This window comes from Hypanus sabinus, unplaced genomic scaffold (genome assembly GCF_030144855.1).
Source record: "Hypanus sabinus isolate sHypSab1 unplaced genomic scaffold, sHypSab1.hap1 scaffold_349, whole genome shotgun sequence".
Taxonomy (NCBI): domain Eukaryota; kingdom Metazoa; phylum Chordata; class Chondrichthyes; order Myliobatiformes; family Dasyatidae; genus Hypanus; species Hypanus sabinus.
The window spans coordinates 150,510-174,412 of NW_026781251.1; the positions used below are offsets into that span (position 1 = coordinate 150,510).

General features: G+C 46.6%; 2 protein-coding genes across 6 annotated transcripts; one reads left to right on the forward strand and one right to left on the reverse strand.

The window, feature by feature from the left end:
* Positions 1–345: 345 nt before the first annotated feature.
* Positions 346–23,578, reverse strand: LOC132388558 (zinc finger protein 229-like). Of its 5 annotated transcripts, XM_059960934.1 has the most exons (6): positions 23,222–23,237; positions 21,348–21,473; positions 15,854–19,887; positions 9,998–10,086; positions 5,508–5,602; positions 346–2,928 (listed from the first exon to the last, which is right to left on the reverse strand). In XM_059960934.1, the coding sequence occupies exon 3, from the start codon at positions 19,481–19,483 to the stop codon at positions 18,275–18,277; it is 1,209 nt and encodes a 402-aa protein (XP_059816917.1). In that variant the 5' UTR covers positions 19,484–19,887; positions 21,348–21,473; positions 23,222–23,237; the 3' UTR covers positions 346–2,928; positions 5,508–5,602; positions 9,998–10,086; positions 15,854–18,274. The 5 variants fall into 5 exon arrangements, 2 of the variants coding, with proteins under 2 accessions (XP_059816917.1, XP_059816919.1); XR_009510270.1 differs by lacking the exon at positions 23,222–23,237 and having other exon boundaries at positions 19,645–19,887; positions 21,348–21,370; XM_059960936.1 differs by lacking the exon at positions 21,348–21,473 and having other exon boundaries at positions 23,222–23,578.
* On the forward strand, positions 12,633–14,937 carry LOC132388556 (zinc finger protein 229-like). The gene has a single exon (XM_059960930.1). It carries the CDS (start codon positions 12,875–12,877, stop codon positions 14,162–14,164), a length of 1,290 nt encoding a protein of 429 aa, XP_059816913.1. The 5' UTR covers positions 12,633–12,874; the 3' UTR covers positions 14,165–14,937.
* Positions 23,579–23,903: the final 325 nt, after the last annotated feature.

Here is a 23,903-nt window from a genome sequence, read left to right on the forward strand (position 1 = left end):
AGGTTTGGAAATGTGTTTTGTCTCATTCATTACCTCACTAAATTATTCTTCTTCCTTTCATCACAATGAGAAAAAGAGCCTCTTTCCAATCAGCTGCAGTTGGTGGAGCGAGGCCAAGGGGTTGATCTGCTATTAATGATATAATAGTTGAAATGATGTAAAACTAGCTTAAAGCCTAGAAATGTCTTTTTTTTCCCATTTGGCTTGGAAAACAAAACTAAATTTATCCAGGTGTAGAAGAGGATTTTGGATGATTAGCTTGTGTATTTGATCAAAGTCAGACCGAAGATAAGCAAGCAGTGAATTTTTCTTTCATTGTTTTCAACTTTTAAACTTGAGTTTCCATGTTCATTCCTTGCTGAATATAGCTCCTTCATGGTATCCAATGGTACCCATTGGAAAGAGCGGAAGAATGCTCAGACTCGTGTCCAGCTATTTCCCAGCTTCCTAGGACAATGGGTCGAGGGAGAAGGAATTTCACAAATACCTAAATAAAAAGCAGTCACAGCTCCAGGATTTCACAAAAAACGATCAAATATCTTAATGTTATCAGTGGTATTTTTCCCCACCAGCCAACATTTTCCAACCCCCGCTTCCGTAAAATTCCCTCTATTTAATATCCGGGGTTGTTAAATTCCGTACTTGCTTATTTTGACTTTTTTCCAGAGGTGTCGGAGCGGCGCTCCGGTGAGCTCTGGTAGCACTGCACCCCTGAATGAATGAGACAGTTCACTGTTAAATGCAAAACCCCGAACAATGTCGATGATCAGAGGGATCTTAGACTCCAAGTTCATCACTCCCTGAAAGAGACTGCATAGATTGATCGGGCGGTTAAGAAGGCAAATGACATGGTTGGCTTTATTAGATGAAGCATTGAGTTCAAAAGTCGGGAAGTTGTGTTGCAGCTTTGTAAAACTTGTTAGACCACAACTGGAGTGTTTCATACAGTTCTGGTCACCCCCATTCTCGGAAGGATGTCGGGGCTTTGGAGAGGGCACAGAAGAGGGTTACCAGGATACTCCCTGGATTAGAGGGCATGAGCTATAACGAGAGGCTGGACAAACTTGTGTTGTTTTCTCCAAAGCGGTGCAGGCTGCGGTGAGACTGGATGGACGTTTATAAGATTACGAGAGGAATAGATAGAGTGGACAGAGGGTATGTTTTTTCCTGGGGGTTAGAAATGTCTGACACATTTAAGGTGAGAGGAGATGTGAGGGGCGTCTGTTTATTTTCACAGAATGCTGGGAAGCTGGAGTCTATGCCTGGGGTGCTAGACCCCACTGGTCACGTGATCCCATTTGCCCCTCCCATTTAACCATAGATGTTACGATCTCTTTGTGCATGTTCACAATCTCCAGGTGGGTGGTCACGCATCCTCCATGTTGTGTTGGGGAAATCTGATGTTGGCCACTGAGTCCCATTAACTTCCCTGAAATCGCCTCGCTTCCTGAGGCTCCTCACATTTGTCCTGGAGCTTTATGGCTGTTGGGTCTTCTCCCAGACTGGGGTGGGTGATAAAGGAGAACGTCCCAGGTTGTGGGGATCTTTGATTTCACTGCCTGCTTTACCGAGGGACTGGGAAGTCTCGGGGGGAGGATGGTGTCTGTGATGTGCTGCTCTGTATCCAAAGGTCTCTGCATTTCCTCGCAGTCACAGATGGAGCAGTTACTGTGCAAAACGTGAAGTGTCTGGATGGGAAACTTTCTATGGTGTGTTGATAAAAATCTGGTGAGGGTCAAAGTATATCTGGCAAAGTTCTTGTTATTTTTGCCAATTCTGTCATTTTAGAATCTTTTGTACAATAGTATGTACTATTCATTCAGTACCTATGTGTTGCTGGAGGACAATCAGTGATTGTCCTTGATCCCTTCTCCCACCTGGTTCCATCTGTTCATCTTGTTCAACCTCTGTTCAGTCTCCTCACACCCTGCAACCCCGCTTCAGTGATATACATTAACCATCTGGGTCATCCTCAGTCCGCCTTGTATCCCACCTCCTCAATGTTATATATCAGCAAACTTTTTCTAACCCTTGTCTTCATTGTGAAGTGTTCTTTTGTACCTTTGGCCTCGCTGAGTCATTTCCAGTATCGGTTATTGTTAGCTGGAATGCAGGAGGGTCATCAGGTCCCAGTTCTGTTGTGCATTGGTGTGGAGGTGCTAGTTTATGATCAGTGATGGACTGGCACAGTGCAGCATTTTACTGGCAGCAAAGAGTACTGGGAGAGTTGGTGCTTGGGCTCTAATCCTGTGATCGGCTTTCCAGGCAAATGGAACTGTTGGTGTTTTGGCTTGACTTTGTTTTGAGCTTCTGCAGATGGGGCTGGATGATCGTCCTGCAATGAAGCAGAAATTTTGAGCAGCTGGACATTGGTTGTGGGGAAATCCCGGATTGCACTACCCAGTGTGAGATGTGGGGACAATGTGTGAGACTCTTAGTGTCGGTGAGTGGCAGATTCAGCTGTGTGACTCTGTGAGTTTGGTCCTGGAATATCATAGTTTTCGATCCAGGTAAAATGGACCCGGGGAACGAGCGGTTTGGGATTGGGAAGTGTTGAGTGAGTATTTCTGGTCTGGGATCAGATGTTTGTTTCTGGAGTTCCTTTGGAAGCAATGACTGACAATCTGAGGAGAGGATGAGTTCCCATTCCATCCTCACAGGGAGAGGCTGTGAGTAAATGGGCTGTTCTGTGTTTACAACAGTAGAAATAGACCCTGAGTTTGGAAATCCCCCCTCACTGTTACTCAGTGGAACTCAGGCAGCTGTGCTGGAGATCTGCACTAAAAACTGAAAATGTTTGAAGTCATTCTGATGAAATGTTATTAATTGAATTGTATTGTAAGCTGTTCCTTACCTGCTGAGTGTTTCTGGTAATTCCAGTTTCTTTTTATTTCTTGTTTATATTTCATGAAATGGACCTGTTTTAACCTGGAAATGAAAATGGCTGTGATACTTTATAGGCCTCCGTTAGAGTCTCTGCAGGTCTCCCCTCCGCCAGTGATATTGTCCAAGGGAAGGGCATTAGGACCCATACAGCTTGGCACCGGTGTCGTCGCTCAAGAACACACACGCAGCCTCTGCCAAGGCTGGAACTAGCAACCTTCAGATCACTAGACCAACGCATTAACCACTTGGCCACGCGCCAGCACATGTGATAGTAAAACTGTAAAGAAAGCACAACGTTTCCCTTTAAATTATCCTGGTACCAATTTGTCTGTTATTCCTGGAAATGTGTTCAGTACAGTTGTTGCTAACAAGGTTTACATAAGTAATCTCAGGAATGATCGGTGGAGCATTTGATAGGTCTGAACCTGTGCTCAATGGAGTTCAGAGGGACGGTGGAGGGATGTATGGTTAATAAACCTACCGAATGCTGAAAAGCCTGGATACTGTGGACATGGAGAGGATGTTTCCATTAGACACAGAGTCTGTGATCTGACAGCACTGTCTCAGAATAAAGATGCTTCCTGTTAAAATTCAGTTGTGAATTTTTTTTTTTGCCAAAAGATGTCTGATCTATGGAATTTGTTGCCACAGAGTCTGATTGAGGCTGCCATTTGGGAATATTTATGACAGAGATTAATATACTCATGATTGCTAAGTAGATTCAGGGTTACAGGAGGAAGACAGGAATATGGTGTTGGAATGAAAATCAGCCATGGTTGAGTGGTGGGCAGATCAGATGGATTGAATCACCTGTTTCTGTTCCTGTGTTGTATGTCTTACCATGACTGAATGATGCCTCCTCCTTATCCCATATCGTTCTGTGACATGTGAGGGACAACTGAGATCAGTATATTTGCCTTCAACGTTTAAATTTCAGTGAGTGTTGCTCCTTGTACATTAAGTAGAAACGTTTGGTCCTTCTTTGTATTGTTAATGTGCTTCATTATCTTTCATGTTAAAGTTAGTCCTGCGGTGAGAGATTTATTGGAAGAAAAACCACGACTGAAGTTGAGGGAACAGCAACAAGTGAACCAGCCCAAGGATTGAGAGCACTGATTGGAGAGAAACCAATCTGACTCGGAGATTCCAGTGATTCAATCAGGAGAAAGTTTGGTGAGTCTCGCTTACTCAAACACTGGTCCTTTAGACATTACGCACCTGCACAAAGGAAGGTAGGAAATAGTTGGGAGTGAGACAGAATGAGCCCAGAAGAACCAGTTATGCCTCTGTCAGAACAAGTTGTGAAGAAGCCCTCCCAATGTTCCCTTTAAACTTTTTGCCCTTCACTCTTAACCCGTGTCCTCTGGTTTTTTTTCTCCCCTGCCTCAGTGGATAAAGCCTGCTTGCATTCACTGTATTTATACCCATCATAATTTTATGTACCTCTATGAAGTCTCCGCGCATTCTTCTATGCTCCAATCAATGAAGTCCTAAACTATTCAACCTTTCTCTGTAACTCAGTTTCTCAAGTCCTGGCAACATCCTTGTAAACCTTTTCTGTACTCTTTCAGCCTTATTAGTATCCTTACTGTAATTCAGTGACCAGAGCTGCACACGATACTCCAAATTTGGCATCATGAATGCCTTATACATCCTCACCATAACATTCCAACTCTTATACTCAATACTTTGATTCATAAAGGCCAATGTACCAAAAGCTCTCTTTACTACCCTATCTACCTGTGATGCCACTTTTAGGGAATTTTGTATCATTATTCCTAGATCCCTCTGTTCTACTGCACTCCTCAGTGCCCACCATTTACCTTATCTGTTCTACATTGTTTTTTCCTTCCGAAGTGCAATACCTCACACTTGTCTGTATTAAATTCCATTTGCCATTTTTCAGCCCATTTTTCTAGCTGGTCCAGATCCCTTTGCAAGCTTTGAAAACCTTCCTCACTGTCCACTACACCTCCAATCTATGTATCATTAGCAAATTTGCTGATCCAATTTACCAAATTATTATCCAGATCATTGATATGGATGACAAATAACAATGGACCCAACGCTGATCCCTGTGGCACACCATTAGTCACAGGCCGCCACTCAGAGAAGCAATCCTCCACTACCACTCTCTGACTTCTCCCATTGAGCCAATGTCTAATCAAATTTATTACCTAACCTCCCATGCGGGACCTTGTTAAAGGCCTTACTGAAGTCCATGTAGACAACATCCACTGCCTTCCCTTCATCCACTTTCCTTGTGACCTCCTCAAAAGACTCTAATAGATTTCTTACACATGACCTACCACACACAAAGCCATATTGACTCTCCCTAATAAGACCCTGTTTATCTAAATAATTGTCGATCCTATATCTTAGTACTCCTCCAATAATTTACCCACTGCCGAAATCAAACTTACCAGCCTATAATTTCGAGAATTACTTTTAGAGCCTTTTTTAAGCAACGGAACGACATGAGCTATTCTCCAAATCTCTGGCACCTCACCCATAGATAACGACATTTAAATATATCTGCCAGAGCCCCTGCAATTTCAACACTAGTCTCCTTCAAGATCTGAGGGAATACCCTGTCAGGTCCTGGATATTTATCTACTCACCTCAAGATAGCAAGCACCTCCTCCTCTTCTATCTGTATAGGTTCCATGACCTCAATACTTGTTTGCCTTATTTCCATTGACTCCATGCCAGTTTCCTTAGTAAATGCAAACGCAAAAAAAAAGTTAAGATCTCCCCCATTTCTTTTGGTTCCATACATAGCCGACCACTCTGATCTTCAAGAGGACCAATTTTATCCCTTACTATCCTTTTGCTCTTAACATACCTGATGTAGCTCTTTGGATTATCCTTCACCTTGACTGCCAAAGCAACCTCATGTCTTCTTTTAGCCCTCCTGATTTCTTTCTTAAGTATTTTCTTACTCTTTTTATACTCATCCAGTACCTTATTTGCTCCCTGTTTCTTATACATGTCATACATCTCTCTTTTTCTTTATCAGAGTTCCCTCGAGAACCAAGGTTCCTTATTCTTATTCATTTAGCCTTTAATCCTGAGACTTTGTTCCCAGGGTGTCCTCGTGGGCCGTCCGTAAATGATTTCAGCTGGTGACAACCCTGTTTTCCCCTGTGGGGTAACCCTCATGTGGAATCGGGCGACTGGTCGGACCTTCAACCAAGTGAGTCCAGTCTCCGCTGTTAGTCTGGCCAGTTTACTCTTCAGAGTGCCATTGCCTCTTTCCACTCTGCCAGTGGCCCGTGGGTGGTATACACAGTGGAATTGTTGCTTGATAGCTAATTTGTTACATACTCCTTCGTTGGCTTTCACCACAAATTGTGGGCCATTGTCAGAGCTCAGCATCTCTGGCAGGCCGTACCTGGGAATTATTTCCCGTAATAAAACCTTCACAACAGTCACAGCAGTATTAATGGTAGTTGCAATAGCTTCAGCCCATCTACTAAACACATCTATAATAACCAAGCAGTATCTATAGCAATGTACTCTAGGCAATTCAATGAAATCAACTTGTAGACACGAAAAAGGTTAACCTGTCAAGGGAGTCGTATCCGGTGTGCAGGGTACAGGATACCAACCATTCCCTCCTTTCCCAAGTGTGTACAGTTATTTACATAATTGACCAATGTTGGTAAAAACTGTGTAGGAACACAAACCTGTCCCACTGGGGTGATCCAAAAACCTAGATCGGGGTCTTTCTGGAACCCCATCTGGGACCACAGTTTGCGCTCATCCTTAGAGGCGTCCCCCTGAAAAGTACGCACCTCCCTCATGTCCGGCAAACCCGTTCTGCTTGAGTCACGGAGGGTTGCTTGACGGGAACCCGAGCGGACTACAACTACCGAGGATTGTGCCGCACTTTTCACTGTCTAACCTGCTAAAGCATTGCCTGCAGTGACCAGGTTAGACATGCGGGCGTGGGCTGCACATTTAATAATAGTCAAAACTCGAGGTAGCTGTAGAATGGTGAGTAAGTTGTTTACAAAGGTGGCATTACTAATGGGGTGGCCAGAGGAAGTCAGGAATCCCCATGTTCCCAGAGAGCCCCGTAGTCATGTACAATTCCAAATGCCTAACGGGAGTCTGTGTAAACGTTCCCACTGTTGTCTGTTCCTGGGATACAGGCACGAGTCAAAGCAAACAGCTCAGCCTTCTGGGCAGAGACAGCTGCTTCAAAAGAGGCCTGTTCAACTATTCAACTGTTCATCACTATCGCATCGTTTCCCTGCTGGGTCCACAAAAGAGATTCCATCCTCGTAACAAGTTGCCTCAGGCTTGAGGGAGTACTGCAGAATGGATGGGAGAGTCTGTCCTTCTTTCACTGTGACCCAGACAGGGGGCAGTTGGTGCGGCCAACTTCATGGCCTGAAATTGCCCAGAGATGTGGTACACCATCTTGGGTTTTGTCAATATTAAAAGAGAGTTTTACTAGATGTCCCGTCTTCACTTCCGACTCCTTCAAGTATCGGAGATGGCCCACAGGAAATCTTGCCAGTCTGGAGGCTTTCATGCTGGAGGCTTGTTTTGTCAGGGTGTAGTCAGGGAACCCAGGGCAAACCCTGATGCTGGTATGGGCAGCCACCAGTCCTGTCTGTCGCAAAAGGAAATCCAGAACTTCGGACAGTAATGAGCTGCCCTCTCTTCCTTTAACCTGTCCAAGCACCGTGAAAGGGAATTTCTGTCCCTCGAGGGGTGCAGAAATATGGCTTTCCTCAGATGAGCACCCCCTAGTGTCAAAGCACAGAATCACATGAGGGTCGGCCGCTGGCAGGTGGGGTTCAAACTCAGTGGAGTCCAGATTAAGTGCCCACTACCTGGGGGGGGGGGGGGGGGTTCAGAAATTGGGGAAGCTGTTGGTTGTTCGCTAGTTGCAGGGTGATACCATTGTCTGTGCATAGGCTCTCGACTTCCAACAGACAGAGCGTCTCTCCCTACGAGATGACACCCCCGACTGGTGGTGACTGTGAATGAAACCTCACACTGGTTCCCCTGGAATTCCACCTGCAGAGGCTGGTTATGTGAACACGTACATGCTATGCCTTCAAAGCCAGACAGAGTGATTGTAGCGTCTGATAGCTGGAATCCCTTTTCTGTTACTGTTTCCTGATCGAGAGTGGTTGTGGTTGCCCCATATCAATCATAAATGGAACTGGAATTCCAGCAACTTGCAATGTTACATTGGGCTCTTCCTGAGGGGTGGAAATCACAGTAGGAAGCATCTTTGCTTGTCCATTTCTAAGCGGGTTGTCTTCCCCACCTGTCCCGTGGTAGCTTTCATTTCTTCTGATCCCCAGATATAGCCCACTCGCATCCTTCTTTCCACTGAACATATTCACCTTTAATATTAGTTCTCTTCAAGGTTGATCGGGATTCGAAAGTCGGGTCGCAATGATATGTCAAAGCTCGTCGCATTCGATTTCGGTCATTGCCAGGCCAGTCCATATTATTTTTAATCGTGTTGGCTATCTATATTGGTAAGCGATAGAACAGTAGGGCATTAAACTGGGGGGACAGATTCCCATTATTAAAGGCTTGGTCTCCTGTGAAAGTGCCATAGCAGGCCACAAATCATTCCCAATAGTCTGGTCCCGATTCCCCAGGGGTAGGTTTGCATTCAAGTACTTTACTAATGTTTACAGGTTGCTGGAGAGCCCTTTCCAAGGCTTGAATGATCTGGTCTGTCTGTTCATTCTCATTATGGTTTCCCGCCTGTAACTCCTGATAGGTTTGGTATCTCAATTCTGCCTTACATTTCCTCCCCTCAGCAGCTGAGAGAATCATGCAGCAGAGACTGAATAAATCTTGTGGAGTCGCATTAAACATTTTTGTATTGCGGACACACTGCGCTGGAATCTGGGGCCTGATTCATGATCATTATCATTTCTTGAGGCTTCCAGGGTGCATACACAGGTATCACTGAGGGCTGTCCCTCCTCCTGCTCGTGGATTGGGCAGCATTCGGGTGGGAATTGTCTTTGTGGAGCCATTAACTCTGGGGTTTTATTGGATTCTTCCCTCCCTGTCTCGGAATAACCCTCTGTATTCCCTTTCAGGATCTCATGGTAAAGTGGCACCCCCCCCCCCCCCCCCCCACTTCCCTGTCCTGCTGTTTTACCCGAGCGGCCATCGTTGGGGTTTGGGGGCAGTGGGTGCACTTGGCCCCTGGTAAGGTAGGAGAGGTACGGGGGGGGGGTTCCCACTCCTCATCACGGTCACTGTCCTCAAGCAGGGTCGGTATGACAGACATGGGTTTGGGATCCCTTGTTTCCCTATCAGTATGTAACAAAACCCAATTTCCCTCAGGGTCAATAAAGTACGTTTGTCTGTCTGTCTGACGTTCCTGCCCTTCTCTCCTATCTGGGCCGGCATTGGTTTGCTTACGTTGTTTTTCCTGCTCTCGTTTTCGGTGCACATCCACCCATTCACACTTCACTTTTAGTGTCTCCCAATCTTTGCAGTACATACCTCTACCCCATTGTCACATGCATTCTTACTCCAACTTGCTAATAATATACTGTTCCACTTCATATCTGCTTTTCCTTTCACTCCCTTTCAACAATTTCCACTTCTTTCCACAGTTCTTTTTCCATATCAAATTGACTGTTTGTTCTCATGATGTAATATCCCAGTTTCCCTTCCCCCCCCCGTGGCCACAGTTTGTTCCCCAATTTCTTATTCAGCGCTGCACTCAACATTTGAAAATCTTTTTCCTTGCCTGGAAAACTCTCAGACATATTGTGTAGGGCTGCTCCTGGCCCACTCGCATCAATCGACTGCAATTGACCCATGTCCTCTAAGTAATCTACCCGGCACAAAGCCTCCTGCTCAATTATCGATCAGGTAACTTTACCCGGCTGGCACCTCCTGCTCAATTAATGAAATTACCTGGCATGTCTGCCTCCTGCCCACTTAAGTAAAATTTACCTGGTACCGCCACATGCCCACTTAGCAAAATTTTGCCTTCCTTATACGAGCCTCTCGACAGATTCTTTCCCAATCCCGTCAAGCTAAGCAATCAGCCTTGGGTGAGGGACCGTACCTCCAAATGAAGTAACGGAGAGTGACAAAAGGTAAAATACCTATTGGGCACCTGGTCAGTCTCTGCAGTCCCCAGAGTGGTCCAGCCGCTTACTCAGCCCGTCTGCTTGGCACTCCCTGTATTGGGATCCTGTTCGTGATGACAAATGTTAAAAGTTGAGTCCAATTAAAACTCGGGAGTCCAGTTTCTTATCATCACCACAGTTTGTTGTGCATTCTTCTGCAGGAGATTGAGACCCAGTTGTCAAAGGGTAGGCACATAAGCACTGCCACTGTTTACAAATGGACTGACTTAGGTTACAGCCTGTACATAGTACATAGTAAGCCCATACATTACTATTGCAATATGTTGTTCGAACTGGTGCAAAACTTAATTACTTAGAATTGAGAGTTTACTAAATCAAGGTTTTAATTACAGATGGATGTACAGTCTCGTCCTTGTCAGTTATTCCCTTTGCAAGGCCCTGATTTAATAACAAACAAGTTCATTCCTGTCCTTATCAGGGAGTCCTCCTCCACTTACTCAAACATGAGTACAATGTATAATGTTATCAGCTCTCAGTGTGTCTCTCTGCAAGCCTCAGAGAACTGGTAATGAGCCTGTCTTAGCTAAATGCTGAAAACTGAGTTCACATCAGTTCAAAATTCCTATTCAGTCCCAATTATTCTTCTGGCCAGAGGTTTCATAGGTTCAAAATGATTTTGTTTATATATCCTCAATTCCTCAGGAGGGTTCAGGGGAAATATTTATGTCCAATATAGAAACTGGTGTATTGTGGCGATGCAAAAGTTGCTGGAGAATTTGCAAGTGGGAAGAAGTGGAGTGATGTTTGCAAATCTGACTTTTTAAAGCATAGTTTAGCAAGCAAACCACATATGGACAATGTACAAAAGCTCTGGTGAGAAAATCCTTCATTACCCGTTACAGGCCTGCTACATAGGTTGTGTGAGAGTGCAGATGAACTCGATCACGTATAATGTGTAAAATATCCTTTTTTTTGGTTAAGAGCTTTTTTAGGTGTATAAGATGATGAGGGGCATTGATCGTGTGCATAGCCAGAGGTTATTTTCCCAGGGCTGAAATGGCTAACACAAGAGAGCAGAGTTTTAAAGTGCTTGAAAATTGATACAGAGGGGATGTCAGGAGTAACTATTTTTTTAAAAAAAGAGTGGTGGGTGCATGGAATGCACTGCTGGCTTTTTGTGTGAGAGTGTTTCAGTTACTGTGGGAACAGGAAACCATGCAGCTCAGTGGGAACAGGGAATAATACCAATGGAGAGAGTCAAACTGAGCCAGGTCACAGATTGGAGACGGCAGAAGTGCCCCATTCTGATAGACACAGGAAGAGCATCAGAGAATTTGATGGTCATTCCAGATACCAGCACTCTGCCCAGTCAGAAGATGATTTCTCTGTCCAACTTGGGTTGAACTTCACTGTAAGAGTGTGTTGCCAGATCACACCATGACAACTCAAGTGATCTCATCTGAAATGTTGTCCTACACCCATTGATTGATTCTGTAAATCTTTTTACAGGTTAAAAATTACAAGGAATTTGTCTACGGGAATCTCGAACACAACACGCCAGTTTTGCTGTCTCTGTCCAGATATTTAAGAAGTGGAGCAAGGGATTCACTCGACCATCCTTACTGCTCTGACTGTGGGGAGGGATTCACTCGGTCATCCTTCCTGCTCAGACTGTTGGGAGGGATTCACTCGATCATCCTTCCCACTCAGACTGTGGGGAGGGATTCACTCGATCATCCTTCCTGCTCAGACAGTGGGGAGGGATTCACTCGATCATCCTTCCTGCTCAGACTGTGGGGAGGGATTCACTCGGTCATCCTTCCCGCTCAGACTGTGGGGAGGGATTCACTCGATCATCCTTCCCACTCAGACTGTGGGGAGGGATTCACTCGATCATCCTTCCTGCTCAGACTGTGGGGAGGGATTCACTCGGTCATCCTTCCCACTCAGACTGTGGGGAGGGATTCACTCGGTCATCCTTCCCGCTCAGACTGTGGGGAGGGATTCACTCGGTCATCCTTCCCACTCAGACTGTGGGGAGGGATTCACTCGATCATCCTTCCTGCTCAGACAGTGGGGAGGGATTCACTCGATCATCCTTCCTGCTCAGACTGTGGGGAGGGATTCACTCGGTCATCCTTCCCGCTCAGACTGTGGGGAGGGATTCACTCGGTCATCCTTCCTGCTCAGACTGTGGGGAGGGATTCACTCGGTCATCCTTCCTGCTCAGACTGTGGGGAGGGATTCACTCGATCATCCTTCCTGCTCAGACTGTGGGGAGGGATTCACTCGGTCATCCTTCCTGCTCAGACTGTGGGGAGGGATTCACTCGATCATCCTTCCCGCTCAGACTGTGGGGAGGGATTCACTCGATCATCCTTCCTGCTCAGACTGTGGGGAGGGATTCACTCGGTCATCCTTCCTGCTCAGACTGTGGGGAGGGATTCACTCTATCATCCTTCCTGCTCAGACTGTGGGGAGGGATTCACTCGATCATCCTTCCTGCTCAGACTGTGGGGAGGGATTCACTCGATCATCCTTCCTGCTCAGACTGTGGGGAGGGATTCACTCGATCATCCTTCCTGCTCAGACTGTGGGGAGGGATTCACTCTATCATCAGACTGACTGCCATGCCTGCCATTTTAAACGGGGGTGGTGGGGGGGGAACCTGTTCATCTGCTCAGACAGTGGGAATGGATTCAGTTGGACATTTCAACTGAAGGGACATCAGCAAGTTTATACTGGGGCAAGGCCATTCACCTGTTCTGTGTGTGAGAAGGGGTTCAGTCGGTCTTCCCACCAGTGGACACACTAATTAGTTCACACCACACCGGGCAGAGGCTGGTCAACTTCTGAATTTCTGGGAAAGGATTCACTCAGTCATCTGACCTAATGGCTCACCAGCGAGTTCACGCTCGGGAGCAGCCGTTCACCTGCTCAGACTGTGGGAAGGGATTCACTTGGTCATCTAACCTGAAGAAACATCAGCGAGTTCACACTGGAGAGAGGCCATACACCTGCTCAGAATGTGGGAAGGGATTCACTTCCTCAGATAAACTGAAGATACATCAGCGGGTTCACACTGGGGAGAGGCCGTTCATCTGCTCAAACTGTGGGAAGGGATTCACTCAGTCATCTAAACTGAAGGAACATCAGCGAGTTCACACTGGGGAGAAGCTGTTCATCTGCTCAGACTGTGGGAAGGGATTCACTCGGTCATCCAACCTGCTGGCACACAAGTCAGTTCACACTGGGGAGAGGCCTTTCACCTGTTCAGACTGTGGGAAGGGATTCTCTTTGTCATCCCAACTGAAGGGACATCACCGAGCTCACACTGGGGTTTGGCCATTCATCTGCTCAGACTGTGGGAAAGGATTCACTCAGTTATCAAAACTGGAGGTACATCAGCGAGTACACACTGGAGAGAGGCCATTCACCTGCTCAGACTGTGGGAAGGGATTCACTCAGTCATCTATTCTGAAGTTACATCAGCGAGTTCACACTGGGGAGCGGCCGTTCACCTGCTCAGACTGTGGGAGGGGATTCACTTGCTTATCTAATCTGAAAGGACATCAGAGAGTTCACACTGGTGAGAGGCCATTCACATGCTCAGACTGTGGGAAGGGATTCATTCTGTCACACGAACTACTGGTACACAAGTCAGTTCACACTGGGGAGTGGCCGTTCACTTGCTCAGACTGTGGTAAGGGATTCTCTCAGTCATCCCAACTGAAGGTACATCAGCGAGTTCACACTGGAGAGAGGCCATTCACCTGCTCAAACTGTGGGAAAGGATTCACTCAGTCATCCAAGCTGAAGGTACACCAGCGAGTTCACACCGGAGAGAGGCCGTTCACCTGCTCAGACTGTGGTAAGGGATTCACTTGCTCATCTGAACTGAAGGTACATCAGCGAGTTCACACTGGGGAGAGGCCATTCACCTGCTTAGACTGTGGGAAGGGATTCACTCAGTCATCGCATCTGAAGGTACATCAGCGAGTTCACACTGGAGAGAGGCCGTTCACCTGCTCAGACTGTGGGAAGGGATTCACTTGTTCATCCCAACTGAAGGTACATCAGCGAATTCACACTGGGGAGAGGCCGTTCACCTGCTTAGACTGTGGGAAGGGATTCACTCGGTCACCTCAACTACAGAGACACCAGCGAGTTCACACTGAGTAGAGGCCGATCAACTGGTCAGTCTTTGGGAAAAGTTTCTCTCAGCCAAATCAACCAAAATGTGCATCAGCGAGTTCACACTAGGGAGTGGCCGTTCACCTGCGGTGAATGTGGGAAGTGATTCACTAAGTAATCTAAGCTTATGTAACTCTCATTTTAGCTAGCAGCTTGATATAGCTTAATTTGCCCCCGGCCCCAGCCCGGCCAAACTTAAGAAATGTCATTTGGGTGGATACTGCGTGATGTGTCACCTGTTACAAATCAGTACTGTACCCCGAAATAACAACGGTACACAATATGTGATTAAACAATTGAGATTTATAATTCTTACTTTGACTATAGGGTTAGTAAAGAAAACAAAAAAAAAGAAACAGAGCCCACTCTCTCCATTCGCATCATCTCATCTCTCCCCAGCAAAAGACCATGAAAATCTCTCTTCCAGACTCACAAGAAGGAACATTTCTCTCATTGGATAGACCCACACTCCAAATCCCTGTTTTCTAAACATTGTTATACTTGTGACAGATTACCCGGTTCACACTGGGGAGAAAGTTTCAATAAGCTGTATGCTGGATATATGTCCATCACCGTTGCTGAATGCAATTTCGAGAGTGACTAAGTGCTGAACTCTGCAACTATTGCTGCTGCTCACCACACCCAGTTCTGCACCCTGGTCACTGGGCATGGGAGGAGTTTCTTCTGCTGCACATTCACCTTTAATGGGACTGGAGTTTAATATTCTGGTTCTGAGACAAATAAATCAGTTCTATTTTAAACTCTGTCTCCGGTACGCAGTGAATTTATGACACACATAGTGCATAGCAGAGGGTCAACTCAGGCCGGCTGGACCCTGCCTGTGATTCTGTTCCAGGACAGTCCTTTCAAATCCTCCCCTGTTGTTCACCTCTTGCTCTCCCTGTGGGATGGGTTCCAAACAGTCACCATCCTGTGGGTCTTTTAAGGGACTCCTGGATAGGTACACAGAGCTTAGAAAAACAGAGAGCTGTCGGTAACCCTTGGCATTTCTAGAGCAAGGACATGTTCGGCATCGCTTTGTGAGCCAAAGGGTCTGTAACGTGCCGCAGGTTTTCTATGTTTCTAAGGTGCTGCACGTGAGGCTGCTTAACAGGATCACAGCTCATGGAATTACAGGAAAGAAACTTGTACTGACAAGGGAGAAAGAGTCAGAATAATGTGGGCAATTCTGATTTGCTGTCGGTAACTCATGCTGTTCTGTAGGGATCAGTATTGAGACCGCATCGTTTCATGTTAAATGTGAATGATATGGATGACAGAATTGATACCTTGGTGACGAACATTGCGGTTGATACAAAGATAGGTCTGGGACAGATAGTTTAGAGCAAAGCGGGAGTCTGCAGAAGGACTTCGATAGGTCTGGAGAATGCCAGCAAAGTAGCAGTTGAAATACAGTGTATGCAAGTCATGTACATTTGGTAGAAGTAATTGGCATAGAAAAAAAGTAGATGGGAGAAACTTGAAAAAATTAGAGGTGCATAAGTGCTTGTGAGTCCTTGAGCAAGAGGCCCTAAAGATTTGCTTGCAGATTGAGTTGATTAAGGATGACAACTGCAATGTTAACAATATAAGAGCAAGGATGCGATACTATAGCTTTACAACACATTGTGCAGATCACTGTTGGTGGATAGTGAGCAGATTCCGACCTGTACTTACGACTTATTATCTGAGCAAAAGATGTGTTCGTATTGGAGTGGGTCCGGAGAAGTGTCAAAGAATGATTCCAGAACGACCAAGAGTGGATGACCTGGATGAGGAAGTACGTGGGAAGGGATTCACTCAGTCATCCAACCTACAGAAATTTATCAATATCCACTGCTGCTGATTTCCACACACAAATAAATCAAAAGGGATATGCCCAATCAAATAGATAATTAATAGATCAATAGCCCCCAACCAACAAGGCCCAGCCGGACACATAACAGGAGACTTTACACCTCACAACAGTGGATTCAGTAATGAAACCCGTGATTAATGTTGTTATCCCTCTGAAATCATAAGAAACGCACATTAAGGTGCATTTAAATGGGAGTGCATCCCCACAGGTGAAGTCGCACAGACCTCCCTCGTGCCTGACGTCACTCATGGGCGACCCACACCGGGATCTGCCCTTACGTGCACAGCGTCTTACGTCATCCATGTGTTGCTGAGCTCGGGCTTTATCAGTTTAATAGCTGGGCTAATAATCATGTGACCAGCCCTCCCCCACAGCTGTCAACAGAGGATTCAGGGGCTGCTCTATTCCCTCTGGTGCAAAGCGATGTCAATCACTTGTTACCACCAGTTCGCAGAGGTGGACAAGTCCAGAGGGCGTTACCCCCGCTGATTTCGACTCTCGCCCCAGCCTCAAACTCCACATCACAGTCGAGTAAATGTCCGTTTTTTGATTTAGTTCCATTTCCCTCCAAGGGAAGTTGGGGCGTTTGTGAAGCGTCTCCTGCGGCCGAAGGCTAATGTGTCGTCGAGAGGTAGGAGACCGCTCGGCCTGTCGGTTTGATGCCAGTTCCTTGGGGAGGGAGAGGAGCGATTTTATTGAAAGGAAAAAAAATGGTGTGAGAGGGGACAGACAGGATGTTTGTCCCGGTGGAAATCTGCGGAAATGTCTGAGCCCACAGTGGTGGTGAGCAGAGGGATTCACATTAGGGGGAAAACACCGGCAGATGGTTGACGTGCAAGTGGGGCCAATGAAAGGTTCAGGAGGTGAGTGGTTGGGGCAACATGGGGCTGCGGAAGATGCACATTTTGTTGCACAGAGGATTAACAAAGTGGTTAGAGAGTATTTGTTATAAAGAGTGCAATGGAGTTTCAATAGAATGATCCCTGAAATGGTTGGGTCATCATATAAAGAAAGATCAAATGTGGATAACCCTTTCATTTAGAGAATCGAGGGCTGAGTGAACACATTGAAATGCACATTATTACCGGTAGAAACAGGGATCCCAGTCTCTGAAAAAGGGGGTGGATGCCTATATTTTATAAAATCCCTATTGGTTTTCCTTTACCTCCTTTCCCAGTTTTATGCTTGCCCTGGTCCTTCACACCCCCTTACCTGCTTAAGATTCAACCCATTAGCAACAGTCAGTAATTCATTCTTTTTGGCTTTTCCTGATGCCTCAGGGGTTGGCGATTCCAGAAATTTATAAATGTCCATTGCTGCTGATTTCCACACACAAATAAGTCAAAAGGGATTTCCCCAATCAAATTGATATTTAATCGATCAATAGACCCCACATTTGTTCATATCCCAGATGCAGGCCCCAAATTTGTTATGAACCATAATGCTTTAGAAACAAACCAGCAGCAATAGACTACACCTGGAGTCTGGTTTTGATGCTAAATCTATCCTTATTAGAATCTACTTGTAATATTGCAACTTAAACAAGATAAACAGAAGTTAACAATGTTAAGTTTATAACTGTGTGTAAATGTAACTCCCAAACAATTGAGCTTGGGGGAAACAAGGCTTAGAGTCTTGAGATGGTAAAGTATGAAAGTTCAGTTCGACTACAGTATAGGCGATGAGAGAGAGAGATTTGTAATCCAGGGTAAATGGCGAAAAAACGCAAATATGTAGAATTCCACAGGTTCTTTGGTGGTAAATCAAGAGAACAGTAACTGTAGATTTTATCTGTCATCGCTCCAAATCCACATACAAATTATCACTGAAAGTGACTTGTCACAAGGTGTGTCGTCTTCAAGTGAACAACCACACCACAGCCGGCAAGGGTTAACACATAAGTGGTCTTCACAGGATGCGCCAAATCCGATCCACTCCTATGGATCAAACAAGGTGACAACCACACATTCGATGTATGGTAAATCGATAATTAACCCACCCTTGTGGGCATAGGAAAGTTCCAAACGGTGACACTTGGCCCCTAGTTCCCTGGTTTTGATCCTTCCATTTTTCCTCCGTCTCCATCTGACTCTGAGTGTCTATGTCCTCGGTTAAAACTAAACAAGCTGCACACGATGTAAACCAGCTGCAAGTCAGGCTGATTCACCTTCTTAATCTCTCTCTCTCTCTTTTAAAATGACAGTCCACAGCAAACGAAACCCAGGGATTCATAACAACGGCTACCTCCCATTGTGAACTGACTGGTGTGCCAGTAGTTGTGATGACTGAGTGAATCCTATCCCACAGTCTAAGCAGGTGAACGGCTTCGCCCCAGTGTGAACTCGCTGATGATTCTGCAGATGGTGTGACTGAGTGAATCGCTTCCCACAGACTGAACAGGTGAATGGCTTCTCCCCAGTGTGAACTCGCTGATGTACCAGTAGGTTGGATGACTGAGTGAATCCCTTCCCACAGACTGAGCAGGTGAATGGCCTCTCCCCAGTGTGAACTCGCTGGTGTCTCTGTAGGTAAAATGACAGTATGAATCCCTTCCCACATTCTGAGCAGGTGAACGGCCTCTCCCCAGTGTGAACTCGCTGATGATTCTGTAGGCTGGATGACTGAGTGAATCGCTTCCCACATTCTGAGCAGGTGAATGGCCTCTCCCCAGTGTGAACTCGCTGATGATTCTGTAGGGTGGATGACTGAGTGAATCCCTTCCCACAGACTGAGCAGGTGAATGGCTTCTCCCCGGTGTGAACTCTCTGATGTACCTTCAGTTTAGATGAGCTAGTGAATCCCTTCCCGCACGGTGAGCAGGTGAATGGCCGCTCCCCAGTGTGAAATTGCTGGTGGACCAGTAGTTTGGATGACTGAGTGAATCCTTTCCCACAGACTGAGCAGGTGAATGGCTTTTCCCCAGTGTGAACTCGCTGATGACTTTGCAGGTGGGATGACTGAGTGAATCCCTTCCCACAGACTGAGCAGGTGAATGGCCTCTCCCCAGTGTGAACTCGCTGATGACTCAGTAGGTGGGATGCATCAGTGAATCCCTTCCCACAGACTGAGCAGGTGAACGGCTTCTCCCCAGTGTGAACTCGCTGATGACTCTGTAGGTTGGATGACTGAGTGAATCCTTTCCCACAGACTGAACAGGTGAATGGCTTCTCCCCAGTGTGAACTCGCTGATGACTCAGTAGGTTGGATGATTGAGTGAATCCCTTCCCACAGACTGAGCAGGTGAATGGCTTCTCCCCAGTGTGAACTCGCTGGTGACTCTGTAGGGTGGATGACTGAGTGAATCTCTTCCCACATTCTGAGCAGGTGAATGGCCTCTCCCCAGTGTGAACTCGCTGATGACTCAGTAGGTGGGATGACTGAGTGAATCCCTTCCCGCAGACTGTGCAGGTGAATGGCTGCCCCCTGGTGTGAACACGCTGGTGTGCCATTAGGTCAGATGACTGAGAGAATCCCTTCCCCGAAATTGAGCAGATGACCAGCCACTGCCCAGTGTCATCTGACTGGTGTGTCCACAGGTGGGATGCCCGGCAGAATCTCTCACACACAGAACAGATGAATGGCCTTGCCCAGTGTGAACTTGCTGATGTACCTTCAGTTGAAATGACCAAGTGAATCAATTCCCACTGTCTGAGCAGGTGAACGGCCTTTCTCCTGTGTAAAATGCCGGGCTTGCCAGTTGGTCAAATGACCGAGTGAATCCCTCCCCACAGTCTGAGCAGGAAGGATGGTCGATAGGATCCCTTGCTCCACTTCTTAAATATCTAGACAGAGACAACAAAACTGGCGTGTCGTGTTTGAGATTCCTGGAGACAAATTCCTGTCCGTTTTTAACCTGTAAAAGATTTACAAAATCCATCAATGGGTGTAGGACAACATTTCAGATGAGATTACTTGAGTTGCCAAGGTTTGATCTGGTATCACACTGTTACAGTGAGGTTCTTCCCAAGTTGGACAGAGAAATCATCTCCTGACTGGGCAGAGTGCTGGTATCTGGAATGACCATCAATTCCCATATGCGTTTCAAGTTCCAACTCCTTAAAGTGCAGGGTTACAAGCTGCAGCTGGATGCACATCTTGTGAGTGAGGGCATCAGGGACACTACAGGTCTCCCCATCTTCCCTCCAATACCCCCTCTAATTTGAAATAACCAGTGTGTACATAAATCTTGCACTGTGTATTTTTTTACCCAGTGCCAAGATGTGCACAGTGAATTTTATATAGAGAGGTATTCATTTTCACAGCTAGCAAATCACTGTCAATAGGAACTTTGATCTCCTCTGGGTTCAATCCACTTCATCTGCACTCTCACACAACCTATGTAGCAGGCCTGTAATGGGTAATGAAGGATTTTCTCACCAAAGTTTTTGCATATTGTCCATATGTGGTTTGCTTGCTAAGTTACGCTTTAAAAATTCGGATTTCCTAATATCACGCCACTTCTTCCCACTTGCAAATTCTCCAGCAACTTTTCCAACTCCAGAATACACACAAGTATCACCAGTTTCTATATTCAACATAAATATTTCCCCTGAACCCTCACCCCCCCCTCAATGACTGACAGTGGTGAACTCAGTTTCTATATTCCCCTGAAGCCTCCCCCAATTCTCCAGCAACGTTTGCATTGCCACAATACACACATCAGACAAAGACTGACAGTGGTGAACTCAGTGATGGCAATGCCAATGAATACGAAGGGAAGGGCAGAAGTCTTTCTGTCTCACTGGAGTCTGGCACATTTGAGATGTGAAAGCTACTTGCTGCCCAGGGCAAAGTTGCTTGATATCATTTAGTACCCAGAGAGAATGGGACAAAACATGTTCTCACCAGTAGAAAAGTCCAGAACAAGAGGAGGTAGAACAAGCAACAGACACAAAATACTGGAGGAACTGAGCAGGCCAGGCAGCATCCATGGAAAAGAGTACTAATGCTGAATTCCTCCAGCATTTTGGGTGTGTTGCTTGGATTTCCAGCATCTTCAGATTTTCTCTTATTAGTGATTGGAGTTGGAACAAAGGTGATTTTCTCAGTTGGTGATGTAAAAGATTTTGTTCCCTTTCTCGGAGTTCCTAATCCTTGCGTTTAGATAGCTGGAGCTCAGCTCTGTCTGAGAGATCCATCGGTTCCCATTCCCTCATCAGCCGGAAGCTCCCCGGGGCCCGTGTACGGATCGTGGGGCTGAGAGAGAGGGAAGAGGGCAGGACTGTCCCGGAATTGCGGACTGTGATGTCCGGATTTCACAGGAATCGTTCTGAAGTCGGTGTTTCAGAGAAAAACACGGAGAATCGCTCTTACCCGCACCCGACATTTTCAAGGCCTTCAGTGTACTGCGCGCATGCGTGATACTCGAAGACGTCCTCAACCTGACGCCTGCGCATTTCATCGGTGCTTCAGCGCCGGCGAAATTCATAACGCATGGCCCTATGGGTAATCACGGTGCCATTAAACATTTCTGCAAGCCCCGGTTCAATGTCTGTACCTCATTTTTTCCGTGTGTATAGAAAAATCTGCAGCTGTTTTAACGCAGAAAGCGGTTTCCATAAGCAATATACTCAATATCAACGTGTATCTAATGCCAAAGTAAAATGCAGTTATAAAACACAGGAGATTCTGCAGTTGCTGGGAATACAGAGACGCACGCACACAAAATGCTGGAAGATCTCTGTAGTTCAAGCAGCAGTTAAGCAGCGGCGTACACAGGCTAGGCATGCTGAAGAGGCTCGGGGTAAACGTTGTCTTTTTATTCCTCTTCACATTTGCTGCCTGACTGTTGATTTCCACCAGAATTTTGCAGAAATTAACCACCTTTTTTTTTTCGATCAACCAGTTTCCAAATGCTTCTAATCTTTCACTTTTAACCACATCCTGCTGGTCTGATTCCTCTTCCTCCTCTTTGCAGCCCTAAAGTCTGACTCAATCTGGCAGCTCTTTGGTTTCTGACTCTACATCATCGAAGATTCACTCGCTAGTCTGCTGTCAGACTTTAGAGGTGCATTGTGTTACGAGACCGCAGGTTCGTTTACTGTTGAGTGTCCCTTTAATTGCCTGAGTGAGGTGGGTCTGTGACGTGAAACACCAAGGGAGGGAGGGAGAGAGAAGAGAGAAGGGGAGGGGAGGGGAGGGGAAGGGAGGAGAGAGGGAGGGGAGGAGAGGAGAAGGGGAGAGGGAGAGGAGGAGAGGAGGGGAGTGGTATGGGGAGGAGGGGTTAGTGGGGGAGGAGGTGAAGGGGAGAGTGGGAGGGGAGGAAGGGAGAAAGGAGGGAGGGGGAGGGAGGGGGAGAGAGGGGAGAGAACGTCAAAATCACAGTGGGTTTATCGTCTTGTTCAAACCGGGGGAAATCATGCAGGTGTATAAGATGATGAGAGGTATTGGTCGTGTGGATAGACAGAGGCTATCCCCAGGGCTGAAACGGCTAACACGCGGGGGAATAGGTTTAAGTTACTTAGAAGTAGGTACAGAGGAGATGTCAGAGCTAAGTTTTGTTTAAGCAAAGAGCGGTGTGTGTGTGGAACGCACTGCCAGCGACGGTAGGAGAGGCGGATACGATAGGGCCTTTTAAGAGGCTCTTAGATAGGTACATGGAGCTTAGGAAAATGGGTGGCTATGCGGTATGGTAATACTAGGCAGTTTCTAGAGAATGTTGCATGGTCGGCACAACCATGTGGGCTAAAAGTATTTGTAATGTGCTACAGATTTCTATGATTCTATGAAATTCAGTGGAAATCCTTCCTCCCACAGAGTAGTGACTAGTTGCAACCTGTCATTTCAGGGTGAGTGAGAAGGGAATGGCCGGGGTAGATTTTGATATTCTGATATGGAACAGAAACATCGGCAGGGACTTCTCTAGTGAGAAACGGAATTTGATACAGAAGTGATTTATCTGTCACAGATCCACAATATTAAACGCCAGTCTAGTTTAAGGCTAACATCAGCAGAACAGACTCGTCCAATGTTCTGTCCTGGGTGCGATGAGCAGCCGCAAGAACTGCAGAATCTGACATGAACGTGCAGCTGCCTTCAGTCACCGCGATGGTGAAACATTTAACACGGAGCTGATTTGAACTTCCTCCCTGATGTGAAGTTGCTGGTGTTGCCGCAGCTGGGATGATTGAGTAAAACTCTTTGCTCACTCCGGACAGAAATGTGGCCTCTATTTATTGTGAACTCACCGGAGCATCACAAGGTGGGTGAACTGAATGAGTCTCTTCGCACACACGGAGCAGGTGAACGGCCACTTCCCAGAGCGAAGCTGTTGGTGTATCTGCGATGGCCGACTGAATCCCTTCCAAAATGAGAGCCAGTGAATGACGTCACAGTGCTCGGAACGTCATGGCGATGTATCCAATCAGATCACGGACATGGACACGTGCTCGGGCTTTCCTTGTAGCGAGTGGGGCGCTGTCTTCTCCAGCATTTCCGCCTCCACATTCAAGGATCGGCGGCTTTCAAGCGCTGGTGAACTGACAGATACAGCGGAGTGAGTGTCGCTTTAAGTGCCTGAGGGAGGCGCGGCTGTGACGTCACAAACGCGCTGCAGCAGAGACAGAGAGACAGAGGGGAGGGGAGAGAGGGAGGAGAGGGAGGGGGGAGAGAGAGAGTGAGGGAGAGAGGGAGAGGAAGAGAGTGAGAGTGAGAGAGACTTCAGCTTGTCACTGCTGTGCCCAAAAGATTGGGTTGATCATCGGCACGCAGTGCACAACAGATGCCTGGCTGTCACTTCGTATAATCCTTGTGTGGATTTGTTGGAGTGTCTGTGGTATCACTTTTGTTGGCCCTTACCTGGAATCGGGGTGTTCTGTGGTAATCACTTGAAGACGATATTCCTGTCACTGTCACCTGGTGATATTTCTA

Excerpts from the sequence above, each read along its gene's own strand:
- LOC132388556 (XM_059960930.1), top strand. The coding sequence starts at position 12,875 with ATGGCTCACCAGCGAGTTCACGCTCGGGAGCAGCCGTTCACCTGCTCA.
- LOC132388558 (XM_059960936.1), bottom strand. The coding sequence starts at position 19,483 with ATGGCACACCAGCGTGTTCACACCAGGGGGCAGCCATTCACCTGCACA.